This window comes from Ictalurus punctatus, chromosome 19, assembly GCF_001660625.3.
Source record: "Ictalurus punctatus breed USDA103 chromosome 19, Coco_2.0, whole genome shotgun sequence".
NCBI classification, from domain to species: domain Eukaryota; kingdom Metazoa; phylum Chordata; class Actinopteri; order Siluriformes; family Ictaluridae; genus Ictalurus; species Ictalurus punctatus.
This window is the reverse complement of record NC_030434.2, coordinates 8,347,632-8,361,790: the sequence shown is the minus strand read 5'-3', so window position 1 is coordinate 8,361,790 and position 14,159 is coordinate 8,347,632. Positions and strand designations below refer to the sequence as shown.

Here is a 14,159-nt window from a genome sequence, read left to right as displayed (position 1 = left end):
GAAATCACAGCTTAAGATGTTTTTATTCTGACGTGAGGACGTGGCTTACTCTATACTGTTTAAGACTGAGGACTGGAGGAGCTACTGAACTCCGGTCAGCAAAAAATGTGACATTTAAAATTATATATATATATATAAATAAATAAAAAGAGCTAATTAGTTATGAAATCAGCAAGCCAGTAAATTATTAAGCACTACAACTACAGGAGGGAAACAGAAATAGACGTGAGAGAGAGACTTGTGTTGCAAAGTGTGGCTGGCCAGTTGCCATGGAAACTGAGGCAGAGAAGCTGCAGAGTAGCCAATCAGCACAAGATGATATCAGGGCCTTGTTTTTCATGCACGGCTCGGTCCGTGTGCGTACGTACGGGACAGAAAAGCACTCGTAATCTCGAGCCTTTGATTCAAATTCAGCAGCAAAGCCGAACCCGGAATGAATTTTTAATGTCTAATCAATTTCAACTGTCCAAGTGCACGATCAGATCTCAGGAACTGCTTTTACTTCATCATTTATATATATATTAAAATAAATAAGTAAGTAAACATTGCCAGATATCATTTTTTTCAACATCAGTACCAAACACAAACGCATCACTCTTCATGCTTACTATGAATAAAGAAAATGTGTGTGTGTGTGTGTGTGTGTGTGTGTGTGTGTGTGTGAGAGAGAGAGAGATGGACGTGTTAACATTCGAGTCCGCTCCGGAATTATCGGCACCCTTTATAAAACGTCATTCTAACTAGCTCCGTCTCACACGGGAATATATGAGCGAAATCGGACATTTACATTGAAGTAAATGAATTCAGAAAAGCTAATTATGGATAAAAAAGCACAATTATTGGCACCCAGGACTGATGTGTGACTTTTATCGTACTTGGTGAGATTGAAAAATAAACAGCAAGGTATGTGACACTAGTCAGTACAGTTAAAGGTTTTTCAGTGGTGTAGCGTGTGTGGTTAGACCGTTTACATCCAGAACAATCTGGTCGATGTGCAGATTTCAGACTCGGCGACCCCAATAATGCTGCTGTCTTCTGCGAATCTCCGGCTGTGGTGCTCGGAGATCCTTGAGTTTGTACTGTGTGATCAAAATACACTTGTGTGTTTATTTATCATCAACCGTTGGTTGATTTACGAAGGTGATGAATGATTAATGAAATTTGGCTCGTGTGCCACGTCGTATTTAATCCCCAGTGAAACAGGAAGTGATGGATGACTACGTAAGAGATCCTAAAGGCGCACATACTGTTTCAAAACGTATAGAAATACTAAACAACGTGCTCCGGTGACATTATGCTCATAAGGGGTACCAATAATTGCGATGTGGATTCGTTAAAAATATATATTTAATGTCTTTGATATAGGTTTTTTTTTTTTTTTTCTCCTTCGAATAAGTTCATGTTCAGTTAAACCAATTTTTTACCAGCGTGCCAATAATCCTAGCGCTCTAGAGATTTCCACGCATCGCAAACTGATTTAAACAAATTATTTGATGATTAAATTATTTATTTATTTATATATTTATTCACGTGCTAAATATGCATCTGTATTCGAGGTGTAAGTTCACGAAGGTCTTCCTCCTTGAGCCAGAGATTTGTGACGAATTTTTCCCGGCTTGTTTACCGGGAACGTAATGAGTTCTGAATCTAAGCGATGATGATGATGATGATGATGATGATGGTGTAATGAGTATACCGTTACAGGAAGGTGCATCACGTTAGGAAGCAGCTGCTGTCCCTGAACAACCAGTTTCTCAATATGGAACAGGAAGTGACCGTGATCATGCAGCGTGTGTACAAGGTAACGGCAACACGAAACACTGTTTGTGCGCCTCAGGTTGGTGAAAGGTTGAGAATAAAAGAAGTGGGAGTAGGAATTGTGAGCTCGTGTCTTGTGATTAGACACAGTCTGATGTGTGTCTTTAGATTCAGGAGCAGCTTCCACAGAAGATCATGCCCATCACATCGAGCGGCATCAAGCCCCAGGCTTACCTCAGCCAGAGCACTCTCGTGGAAATGACGGCGGGGTGAGTGTGTGTGTGTGTGTGTGTGTGTGTATGGGCGGTGGTGCAGACACTAACCTATATCCTGTTTTGAATTGGTGCCTAAGAATACCCGAATGAACATTCAGAAATCAGAAACACTCACATAGACATAACTACTTGCAAGGAGTGGCGGAAAAAGATTCTTTGAAGAAATGATCTCCGTCTTTCCTTGGCTGCGTGTGAAACCGTCTATAGTATCGTAGTGTATAGTATTGCACGACAGTATAATAGCTGTGGAACATAGCCTTCAGCAACAGGTGTTAGATGATCATTCAGCAGCCACAATAAAGCCATCCTAGCGCCTTTGATACTTTGTGGACACCTGACTATGACAGCCATATGTGCTTGGTGAACAGATTTATTCCCCTCTTTCACTGTTATAATGCGCTCCAGTCTTCTGGGAAGGCTTTCCACTAGATTTTGGAGCGTGACTGTGGGGGTTTGTGATCATTCAGCTACGAGAGTATTAGTGAGATCAGGTACTGAGGAGGTCTGGGGTGCAGTCGGTGTTCCAGTTCATCCCAAAGGTGTTCGGTGGTGTTGAGGTCAGGGTTCTGTGCAGGACACTTGAGATCTTCTACACCAACCTTCACACACCATGTCTTCACGGAGCTCGCTCTGTGCACAGGGACGTTATTCCACCGAAGAGAAATTGTAATGTTACAGCATACAAGTACATTCTATGCTAACTTTGTGGCTACAGTTTGAGGAAGAACCACATATGGGTGTGACGGTCAAGTGTCCACATACTTTTGTCCGTATAGCGTATGTACAGCTGCATTCGAATTCACACACAGACGTGTATTCACTGGAGACTGCACTGCTTTTTTCGTGTGTGTGTGGGAGGGTGCTCTGATTTCTTTATCGTTCTGAAGGATGAAGAAATTGAAAGAGGAGATGGAAGGAGTGGTCAAAGAGCTGGCAGAAAACAATCTCTTCCTGGAGAGGTAACTAACACGTCTATCTTTCACCATGCAGATCAGTTCACTGGTTTAATATGATTACTAAATAAATAAATAAAAAAACGTGTGTGTGTCCCTGCTTTAGGTTTGGCACTCTGACAGTAGATGGTGGACTGAGAAACGTGGACAGAATCTGAAAGCACAGCTACAAGAAAGAAAGAAATAGTTCAGATAAAAAAAGAAAAGAAAAGAAAAAAAAGAAATGAAATGGTCTGCATTGATTTTTTTTTTTTTTTTTTTTTTTTTTTTTTGGGCTTAAACTATTCCTTTAAAGCCACGGTTTATTTGAAGGGATAAATAAGATTTGCCAAATATATATTTCTGTATATATGTTAATGTAAATACTGGTCATCGAGAGAGGTTTTATTTCACTGTCGTTGTTTTTTTCCCCCTCCCCCTTTTCTTAATTCTCTCTGTAAGTTAAATAGGAGCAGCCTGCTTTTAAGCCTGATGTCCCGCTTATCTTGACGTCTATCCACCTGTGCTTGTATCCCATCCATTTATTATTTTTATTTCCCTCCCCCGCACTTCATTTTTCTAAGGCGCATACGATACGACCTTTGGATAATTAGACTGTATTCTGTATTCGTCTCTGAATGCCGCACACGCGCAACATTAAAGACTGCAAACCTGCTATTACTGTGGGGTTTTTTTTTTGCATTTCCAAGGCACTTGTATTCAAGTAAAACACAAAAGGTTTGTTTTGTATGAAGATAGAGGTGGTATCGCAGAGGCATCTTACAGAGATGAAGATGAAAATGATTTTACATTTGTGATATTTGAACGATTGAGAACAACAGGAGGCGTCGCCGCGATCGATGGCGTATCCTACTCCTCCATATGAACAGATAAGGCCTGCCAGGAACGTCACATTTCACACAAGCTATAGGAAAGGTGTGAGATACCAACGGCTGACTGCAGCACCCGAGAAACAGTGTAGCACGTTGTGTCCTGGGACACCGCAGCCTCAGGCCTGACGCGTAACGACTACAGTAAGAGCGAAACCGATGAATACATTGTGGTATGCCTTGTTAACCTCGAAGCTATTACTATGAGTCAACGAGTGTCATGGTTACGCAAGAGACTGCATGGTGACGGTGAGGTTTTATCTCATTCTGTGATGTGAACCTTAAGCAAATGTGTTCAACACACCGCCGCTGCATAAAATGGACTTCGATAATAGCGTTGCTTCTTATTTACAGCCCCTTCATCATCTCTCAACATCTCATCACACATCAGACTCCCATGGGGACCGTTATGAGAGTCACTCCATTCAGCCTTCGGGTCGCCATGACAACCGGACACGTTGCTACAGCGACATCTATGAGCATCGAATCTGCAAATGACAGCAAACCCACCTGGATGGTTTCGTGTGAACCGAACGTCATTCAAGCCCACGAAAGCTGACGTGACACTGATATTCCGGCTAACGCGATAATCACGTAGTTACCCATGAGTAGTCAAACAGTGTAGTTTACACATGATGGTGCGGTATTCTAGTGTTTTATTTATTTGTTTGTTTATTTAACATTTTTAAAATGATTGTTGTTATTAAAATATTGATCGTGACCGGTGATAGAAAGGTAGAAAGTTGATTTGTACACTAGAGGGCGTCCATGGATCAGAAGGTTTACAGAGTGGGGGGGTATGATGGGGTATGATGGGGACCCATCATACCACCACTTAGCATAATGTAAAAGTGCTCGCTAAAATCCTCGCCGTTCTCAAGTAATGCCGAAATACAAGAATAAACTGTTCGTAATTATTTTAGATATAAAAATCAAATCCGATGAGGTTATGTACAAATACCTGCTTTTTTCTTTTTTCCCCGCAGTTGTTTAATGCCTAGGTAGCTAATGGCCCAGTGCTAGCCCACACATCAATTTTTCATCAAATGAACTCATGTCAATGTGGGTCTCAGAACACCTCCGTACGCTGTGATGAGACTGTGTTTCAGGCACGAGGTCAACTAGGACACTTTAAGCGAGATGCCACACTCTCAGAAAGATGGTATTAAACTGTATTGTATCTTCCCGTGTCACAGGGCTGGTACCTTATCATTTGTACCACTAATATACTGTACGCTATATGGCCAAAGGTATCCGTTGCAGTCTTATTGAACGATGGGCACTAATATGGATTTGGTCCACTTTTGCTGCTATAACAGCTTCCACTCTTCTGGGAAGGCTTTCCACTAGATTTTGGAGCCTGGCTGGAGGGATTTCTGTCAATTTGGCCACAAGAGCGCTAGTAATGTGCGAGATGGTCTGGGGTGCAGTCGGTGTTCCAGTTCAACTCAGAGGTGTTCAGTGGGGTTGAGGTCAGGGATCTGTGGAGGACACTCGAGTTCTTCCAGTCCAAACTTTGGTAAACCGTGTCTTCATGGAGCTCGCTTTGTGCACAGGGACGTTGTGATGCTGGAACAGGTTTGGGGAAGAACCACATACAGTAACGTTTGGCCATAGAGTGTATCTTTCACATGGAAATATGAACAGCTTTAGTGTACCTTTAAAAAGATTAAAGGAGCAGAATCAGACCTTATATACTGTAGTTACCTACTATTGTAAAGCTTTAAAAAAGGCACTATTCTAAGTAAAAGACATACTAAAAGGGGCAAGGAGTGGTAAATAGTTCACTTTTTCTTCTTCTTCTGGGCCATTTTGGCCTAGTTTTTAAAGGATGCAAAATATTAATAGTGATACTGATCAATACTGATTGATAATAATGTTCAACAGTTAAGCTAACCCTCATAATCCAAAGCATTTTTGGCCCAAAATGATCTGGTATCTGGGTGTCGCCTACTACAAACGATCAGCTGTTAACCATTATTACCATTATTGGTCCTTAATGGTATCCATTAGATATAACAAACCATTACAGTTTTCCATCAAAACCAATACAATTCCCATTATAGCATTCAAACCAGTACAAATTCTCAGGTCTATAAGGCAAGTGATGTGATTTTGGCAAACACGTTTAGCATGATGCTAATTTGTGGTGTAAATGAGACTAAAGAAGGGAAAGAAATTTGGACACTAGATATCTTCTGGCTGCACTGTTTGGGTCCTAGTTTTCTGAATAACAGACTGCCTTTGACAGACTTTCACATAGACTTGACTTTGTAGGCTAAATCTGGATATTTTATTTGATTTATTTCCTTTTTCGTTCAGGCACACGCTGTTCTCCTCAGACTCCACCACAGCTGTGATGGCTGAGGAGAACGTGCCATGGTGGATTTGATGGTGAAACCGTCATTTAGCTGTGTAGACACACACACACACATGCGCGCGCGCCCGCACGCGCGCGCCCGCTCAAGTCTCTCAGATTTGGCGGCAGCGCGAGCGCGTTGGATCTACCAACCACCGTTGGAAAGACCACACGTCCTCCAAAAGACCCTCGTTTACGATTAAGCACTGGTTTCGTTTCCTGAATAAAAATAAAAATAAAAAAAAAAGAAGAAAACAGAAGGATTTCTGTCGCTGCAGGAAAATGAGATGAAGTCGGGCGGGTTCTTGGCACGGATGAGATTTTTGAGGATGCTGCGCGAGCGAGGAGGAAACGGGAACGGTAACGGCTCAGGGATGTGTGAAGTCAAAATCGAAAAAGCGCTTTCCACGAGGTGAGGTATGTAAACCGAGTGTGTGTGTGTGTGTGTGTGTGTGTGTGTGTGTGTGTGTGTGTATGTGTGTGTTTTCTCCGCCTTTTTTTTTTAAACAAAAAATCTTTATATTAGGCTAAGTGTTTCATCAATAGGAGGAAGAGAAGGGAAACAACAGCGCGCGCGTTGACAAACTACTTGCATGACACGCTGTTGACACACTACAATCTCATTCATGACCATCACAATGACCTTTACACCATCACCAATCTCATTCATGACCCTAACAATGACCTTCACACCATCACCAATCTCATTCATGACCCTAACAATGACCTTCACACCATCACCAATCTCATTCATGACCCTAACAATGACCTTCACACCATCACCAATCTCATTCATGACCCTAACAATGACCTTTACACCATCACCAATCTCATTCATGACCCTAACAATGACCTTTACACCATCACCAATCTCATTCATGACCATAACAATGACCTTCACACCATCACCAATCTCATTCATGACCCTAACAATGACCTTCACACCATCACCAATCTCATTCATGACCCTAACAATGACCTTCACACCATCACAAATCTCATTCATGACATCACAATGACCTTCACACCATCACCAATCTCATTCATGACATCACAATGACCTTTACACCATCACAAATCTCATTCATGACCCTAACAATGACCTTCACACCATCACCACTCATTCATGACCATAACAATGACCTTCACACCATCACCAATCTCATTCATGACCATAACAATGACCTTCACACCATCACCAATCTCATTCATGACCCTAGCAATGACCTCACACCATCACCAATCTCATTCATGACCCAAACAATGACCTTCACACCATCACCAATCTCATTCATGACCATAACAATGACCTTCACACCATCACCAATCTCATTCATGACCATAACAATGACCTTCACACCATCACCAATCTCATTCATGACCATAACAATGACCTTCACACCATCACCAATCTCATTCATGACCCTAGCAATGACCTCACACCATCACCAATCTCATTCATGACCCTAGCAATGACCTCACACCATCACCGATCTCATTCATGACCATAACAATGACCTTCACACCATCACCGATCTCATTCTTGACCATCACAATGACCTTCACACCATCACCAATCTCATTCATGACCATAACAATGACCTTCACACCATCACCGATCTCATTCTTGACCATCACAATGACCTTCACACCATCACCAATCTCATTCATGACATAACAATGACCTTCACACCATCACCACTCATTCATGACCATAACAATGACCTTCACACCATCACCAATCTCATTCATGGCATCACAATGACCTTCACACCATTACCACTCATTCATGACCCTAACAATGACCTCACACCATCACCACTCATTCATGACCCAAACAATGACCTTCACACCATCACCACTCATTCATGACCATAACAATGACCTTCACACCATCACCGATCTCATTCATGACATCACAATGACCTTCACACCATCACCGATCTCATTCTTGACCATCACAATGACCTTCACACCATCACCAATCTCATTCATGACATAACAATGACCTTCACACCATCACCACTCATTCATGACCATCACAATGACCTTCACACCATCACCAATCTCATTCATGACCATAACAATGACCTTCACACCATCACCGATCTCATTCTTGACCATCACAATGACCTTCACACCATCACCAATCTCATTCATGACATAACAATGACCTTCACACCATCACCACTCATTCATGACCATAACAATGACCTTCACACCATCACCGATCTCATTCATGACCATAACAATGACCTTCACACCATCACCAATCTCATTCATGGCATCACAATGACCTTCACACCATTACCACTCATTCATGACCCTAACAATGACCTCACACCATCACCACTCATTCATGACCCAAACAATGACCTTCACACCATCACCACTCATTCATGACCATAACAATGACCTTCACACCATCACCGATCTCATTCATGACATCACAATGACCTTCACACTATCACCAATCTCATTCATGGCATCACAATGACCTTCACACCATCACCAATCTCATTCATGACATCACAATGACCTCACACCATCACCACTCATTCATGACCCAAACAATGACCTTCACACCATCACCACTCATTCATGACCATAACAATGACCTTCACACCATCACCAATCTCATTCATGACCCTAACAATGACCTTTCTACCATCATCACTCATTCATGACCCTAACAATGACCTTTCTACCATCACCACTCATTCATGACCATAACAATGACCTTCACACCATCACCGATCTCATTCATGACCAACACAACCAATCATCACCAATCTCCAATCTCATTTTGTCCTGTATAAACAAAGAATACATTTCTGTCAGCACCATGTTCTCAGCGTCACAGATGGATGAATGGACAGAAAGTTGGAGTACAGCAGGACTGATTCATTCATTGTGTGCCATCACAACACTGCAAAAAATCCACATCTTAAAGGCTCAGCAGGAGGAAATATCTTGAATATAATCAAATGTATCTAGTATTTCCTGTTATCACAGGAAGATCACAATAAACCAAATATACAATTGGTAAACCATTTTCTAGTCATTTCTATTGTTATCAAGTATTCCTCTATTGGCATAATTTTGGCACATTTATTTACAGAAATAAGCTTGAAATTAGTAAAAAAAAGTCGAGAAATAGTCATATATTTGAATCACTGTAATATTATTTCAGGAATTACTAGCTAAATTTGTCTATAATCAAGACATTTTGACCCTTCTAAGCATTTTTTGTACAAGATGTCACATATGGACGAGTTAAATTTCTCCCAGAAAGCCACATCTGCTTCCCGTCCTAGTAATAAAAACAAGACAAAACAAAAAAAAAACAGCAGCAGTTTGATCAGAACTGGCGGCCATGTCGCTCTGGCTCGGTTTGATAACAGCTGTTGCCGGGGAATGGAGGACAGCGATAGAGAAAAGAGGCCACTGGGGTAAACAGAGTGCTGAGATAAGTGCAGGGCTGCAGGGAAATGAGCGCTGTCTCTGGGAGCCGGTGTTTAGAACGCATTCCCTCGATGCACTTAATGAATAAATGAGAGTGAAGGTCAGGTGTAGTGTTTGTACAGCGAAGCACATGGCGCTGTGTTTTTTTGTTTGTTTTTTTAAACCAGATTGTAAGTCTATGTCCAGTGCACCATTCAGAACATGGCGATGGCTAGAAGCCCTGCCCCTTTCCCTACTTACACGTCATTTCTGAGCGTTGTTTAATTAAGACAGACGACTGCCGAAACGCTTCATGACGCATATACACGCGCTACACTTAGCCAAGCGTTTTGTCAAAGGACCCTGGGTTTTGGCAGATCCGTATTTGGATACAACAATAGCCAGTGTTCAACAAAGCAGCTTCACAGAACTCCAGATGGAGATTAGAATCCCCGGGACGACACGAGGAAGAAACCTTGAGAGGAACCAGACTCCAAAAGGGAAGTGTCTGTGAAAGGATGAGGATACTGTGAATACGAGTCACGAACAGTCTTTACGATTACACAAGCGCTTCTTGGCTACAAAAAAAACAAAAAAAAAACAATCGACAGCGTCCAGGTGAAATTATGCCCCGAAGACAGGGTGAGACTTGTTTGCGTGTACTGTTTTTATATTTAGGGTTCCCATATACCATCTACACCAGCGCGGAGCGAGCGACGAGGGCAGAAAGATCCGAGCAGATGTCGAGCTTCCGGATGAATCAGGCAGGTCCATGTACACCTGAAGGCTTGATTACCTAAACCCCAGCATGATAAACGAACGCTTTGTAATTCATCGGAAACGAAGCAATGTTAGGAACGTTTATTAACAGAGAGATCACGTGATGTTCCTGTGGGCGAGCAGGCTCACTGCAAACTGCAGGAATATTGTATATATATTTGTATATATATATATATATTTCTGTATGAAAGATTCCTGTCATTTAGAAGTTTAAATGAAAAAATGAATCTATTTATATCAATATGTTTACATTTACCATTAAATAGTGACTAACTACAAGGCATTGTATAAGCAGCAACAGCACATGTTGGAATTTTTTTTTTTTTTTAAATAAATAAAATAATCGTGCACTCTTTAAGGACAGGGCTGCTCTCGAGGAACCGCGCCGGCTTCCGAGAAATCTCCCCTTCCTAATTTTACCTTCACCCATTTTTCCATCCGTGAACAGCAGCTCATCGCTTTAATTGCGCTGACATCACCTCGTCAGCTTTATCGCATACACGGAAGCCGACACGGGCCGCCGTTCTCCGAAGTAATCACCGGAGCGTGCGCTGTACAACTTCATTAAACGATCGCCCCTTGCCGTTTCTATTCCCCGAGCATCCTGACGAGCCGCTCGCCGCCAATCAGCTGAGGCAGGAAAATCCTAATGAGCTCAAACGTAAATGGGCCACGGACACCATCATCGCTGATCTGCAGCTCGTTTCCAGGACGAAACCTCAGCGGGAGAATAACAATCGTCGTCGAAACGTATCATCCCGTGAACACAAAAGGCCAGTGTTGTGCTGCCGTCGTGCGCAGGGGACTATCTGGATTGTATCGCCATGGAAACGTATTTTGTCACGTCCCGTTAGGGGAAAGTGCGGTAACGCTGATAACAGTGAGCGATTCGAGCTACGTTCAGTCGTCACGGTGCACGGACACGACGTTCTGTCGCCGTATCATAACGAGTGAATCCTGAGCGAATCATGAGCGTCGATGCCAGCGAAGGAGAGCATGACGTGGCAGGAGTGGTATAATATAGGACAGGAAACGTGTGTAGACTTTGAGGCTTTAAGAAATCGCGAAACGTGAGCATGCGAACACACGAAGCCGTCCCACTCGTCTCGATATTGATAACGGTGTGAATTGTCAAGCGTACGGAAGCACCTGATATGCTCAGGTCCCAAAATGGTACATGGCTTTCATTGCGTTCATCCCTGCTAGTCGCTGAAGTACTACTTCCTGAAGTAAAGGTTGAAGGAAAACGAAAAGTGTCGGGCAAGTGAGCTGGTAGTCCGCATGTGGCGCAACAAAAAGCCAACATGGTATACTATACGCATGGTATACTCTCTCTCTCTCTCTCTCACCTGTCAGAGTGACACGAGCCAATCATCCTGTGGGCTTCTGTGAGGTACGTGGAAGACTGCAGGTAGTGATTTTCCTCTGTGCGTGTCATACGTGCCCGCTTCAAATGTCTCAGAAGAACTAGGTATTCATCTTCGCAGTCCCCAGCTGGTAATAAATGTAGTTAGCTAAGCAACAAATCGATTAGCTGCTAGCAAATCAGCTGATACGGAACTGTGAAAATGCAGACCTGGACTGGTAATGTGTGTGTGTGTGTGTGTGTTGCCTTGCAGTGTTTATTCCTGCCTAGTGCTCAAGTGTCCTCGTGAAATACTCCAGAACTATGACCCTGACTAGAATGAAATGCTAGTACTGAAACTGAATACTTGTACGCTAGCTCTATGAATAAACATCGCAGAACTCAGCGGATTGGTGCTTTAAATAAACCTTAAAGGCTTTTATTCATGACATTTCTCTGTCGTTGTGCTGCAGGTCCGACTTACCACAGGAACAGAGATGGTGTACGCTCTGCCGATGGACGCCGCGAAGCCGTCGTTGCACACGGCGCTCATGACGTACCTGATGCCGAACAATTCGGAGAGGGACAACGCGTCGAGACTCGCAGCCAGTTCACCCACGCCCGTCTGCAATCTGGACACGTCCTCGCTCCAACCAAACAGCAGCCGGGTGTCCTACGAGCTCACTCCGGCGGAAGTGACCGTTCTCGGGCTGATCTTTGGCGTCTTTTGGCTAGTCTCGGTTCTAGGGAATGCTTTGGTGTGTCTGGTGATACACCGCAGCCGCAGGACTCAGTCGACCACCAATTACTTTGTGGTGTCGATGGCTTGTGCCGATTTGCTCTTGAGCCTGGGCTGCGCGCCGTTCGTTCTGCTCCAGGTCTCGTCCGGGTATTGGCCCCTGAGCGCGGCGGCCTGCAGGGCAGTGCGGTACATCCAGCACTTGTGTCCTGGTGTGCAGGTCTACGTGCTCCTCTCCATCTGTGTGGATCGCTTCTACACCATCGTGTATCCACTGAGCTTCAAAGTGTCCCGGGAGAAGGCGAAACGCATGATCCTGGCTTCTTGGCTCTTCGACGCGGCGTTCGTCTCCCCGTGCCTCTTTTTCTACGGATCTTCCTCGGCAGTCGCGCAGAGACACTGCGAATTTTTCCTCCCGGGATCTTGGGATGGTCTGGCCTACGCTCTGATTCACCTCCTGTTCGGGTTCCTGGTCCCAGCACTTCTCATCTTATCCTTCTACCAGAGGGTAGTGCGCTACATCTGGCGGATTAGCGCGGACAGACGCACGGTGCGCAGGACTATGAACATCGTGCCCAGAACAAAAGTCAAAACCATCAAGATGTTCCTGATGCTCAACACCGTGTTCCTCCTCACATGGATGCCTTTTTACGTAGCACAGCTTTGGCATCCCGATATATCTGCTGGGCCCAGCAGGCAGGGGGCGCTGTTCTTTGTCGCAATCGCATGGATGTCGTTCAGCTCCACCGCTTCGAAGCCAACGCTCTACTCGGTGTACAACGCCAATTTCAGACGAGGGATGAGAGAGACGTTCTGCATGTCGTCCATGAAGTGCTACCGGAGCAACGCGTACACCATCACCGCAAGTTCACGGATAGCCAAGAAAAACTACGTGGGCGTCGTAGACTTGCCTGCGCCGCCAAAAACTCTGATCAAAGATTCCGTTTATGACACTTTCGACCGAGACGCCAAAGAGAAAAAACTGGCATGGCCTATAAGCGTCAACCCACCGAACACGTTCGTATAGAACAGCGCGGTGACGAGTCCGTCCGAACGTACTCGAAGCTGCTCAGGTTCACTTTGCTTCGTTTTGTTTTGGAAACACACCTAGCATCGAGCACTGAAAGCGCTATACCTATTGTCAATCTAACCGAACCTGACGAGCAGGACACGACAAAAGCAAAAAAAAAAAAAAAAAAAGTTGAACCGACAGTAGCCGGGCGTCTAGCTCGCGTGTTCACGAGGAGACGCGCTTTCGTCTTATTTCTGTCTGTAACATGTCACGTAATGTTCGATTCCTGTATGTTGTTGTTTCTCGTGATCATAAATGTCGTGATGCAGGTTGGAAGACGCTCACTGAGACGAAGGACCCGCGAGTCTGTCTCATCGATATGTCCGTGCAGTCTAGATGTGTCCCGCGGGTCCGTGTGAGCGACGTCGTCTACACCGCAGTCGACGGACGGGCTTTCGACCGACGCTTTCGTTTCTTACCATCGAGTGTTACTTTCTGTAGGGATCACGTCCTTTTCCAGCAAACTGTCCAAAACTGTACTGCGTTAAACAACGATGAGCAAAGAAGAAGAATAAAAAGGAATCTGTTGCATATCAAATGCGGGCTCATTTTCTTCATGTGATCG

At 44.0% G+C, this 14,159-nt stretch overlaps 2 protein-coding genes across 4 annotated transcripts in view; both read left to right on the top strand.

The window, feature by feature from the left end:
• Positions 1–3,641, top strand: part of tbk1 (TANK-binding kinase 1) — a 34,842-nt gene extending 31,201 nt beyond the window's left edge. For both annotated transcript variants that reach the window (XM_017494001.3, XM_017494002.3), the window contains exons 18-21: positions 1,705–1,801; positions 1,927–2,027; positions 2,921–2,992; positions 3,093–3,641. In XM_017494001.3, the coding sequence (XP_017349490.1) occupies positions 1,705–1,801; positions 1,927–2,027; positions 2,921–2,992; positions 3,093–3,144 (322 nt within the window). In that variant the 3' untranslated portion in view covers positions 3,145–3,641. The remainder of the gene's footprint in view (positions 1–1,704; positions 1,802–1,926; positions 2,028–2,920; positions 2,993–3,092) is intronic.
• Positions 3,642–3,775: 134 nt separating this feature from the next.
• gpr19 (G protein-coupled receptor 19) lies at positions 3,776–14,151 on the top strand. 2 transcript variants are annotated; one of them, XM_017493825.3, is made up of 2 exons: positions 3,776–6,626; positions 12,257–14,151. In XM_017493825.3, exon 2 carries the CDS (start codon positions 12,281–12,283, stop codon positions 13,547–13,549), a length of 1,269 nt encoding a protein of 422 aa, XP_017349314.1. In that variant the 5' UTR covers positions 3,776–6,626; positions 12,257–12,280; the 3' UTR covers positions 13,550–14,151. The 2 variants fall into 2 exon arrangements, with proteins under 2 accessions (XP_017349314.1, XP_017349313.1); XM_017493824.3 differs by having other exon boundaries at positions 3,776–6,631; positions 12,257–14,150.
• Positions 14,152–14,159: the final 8 nt, after the last annotated feature.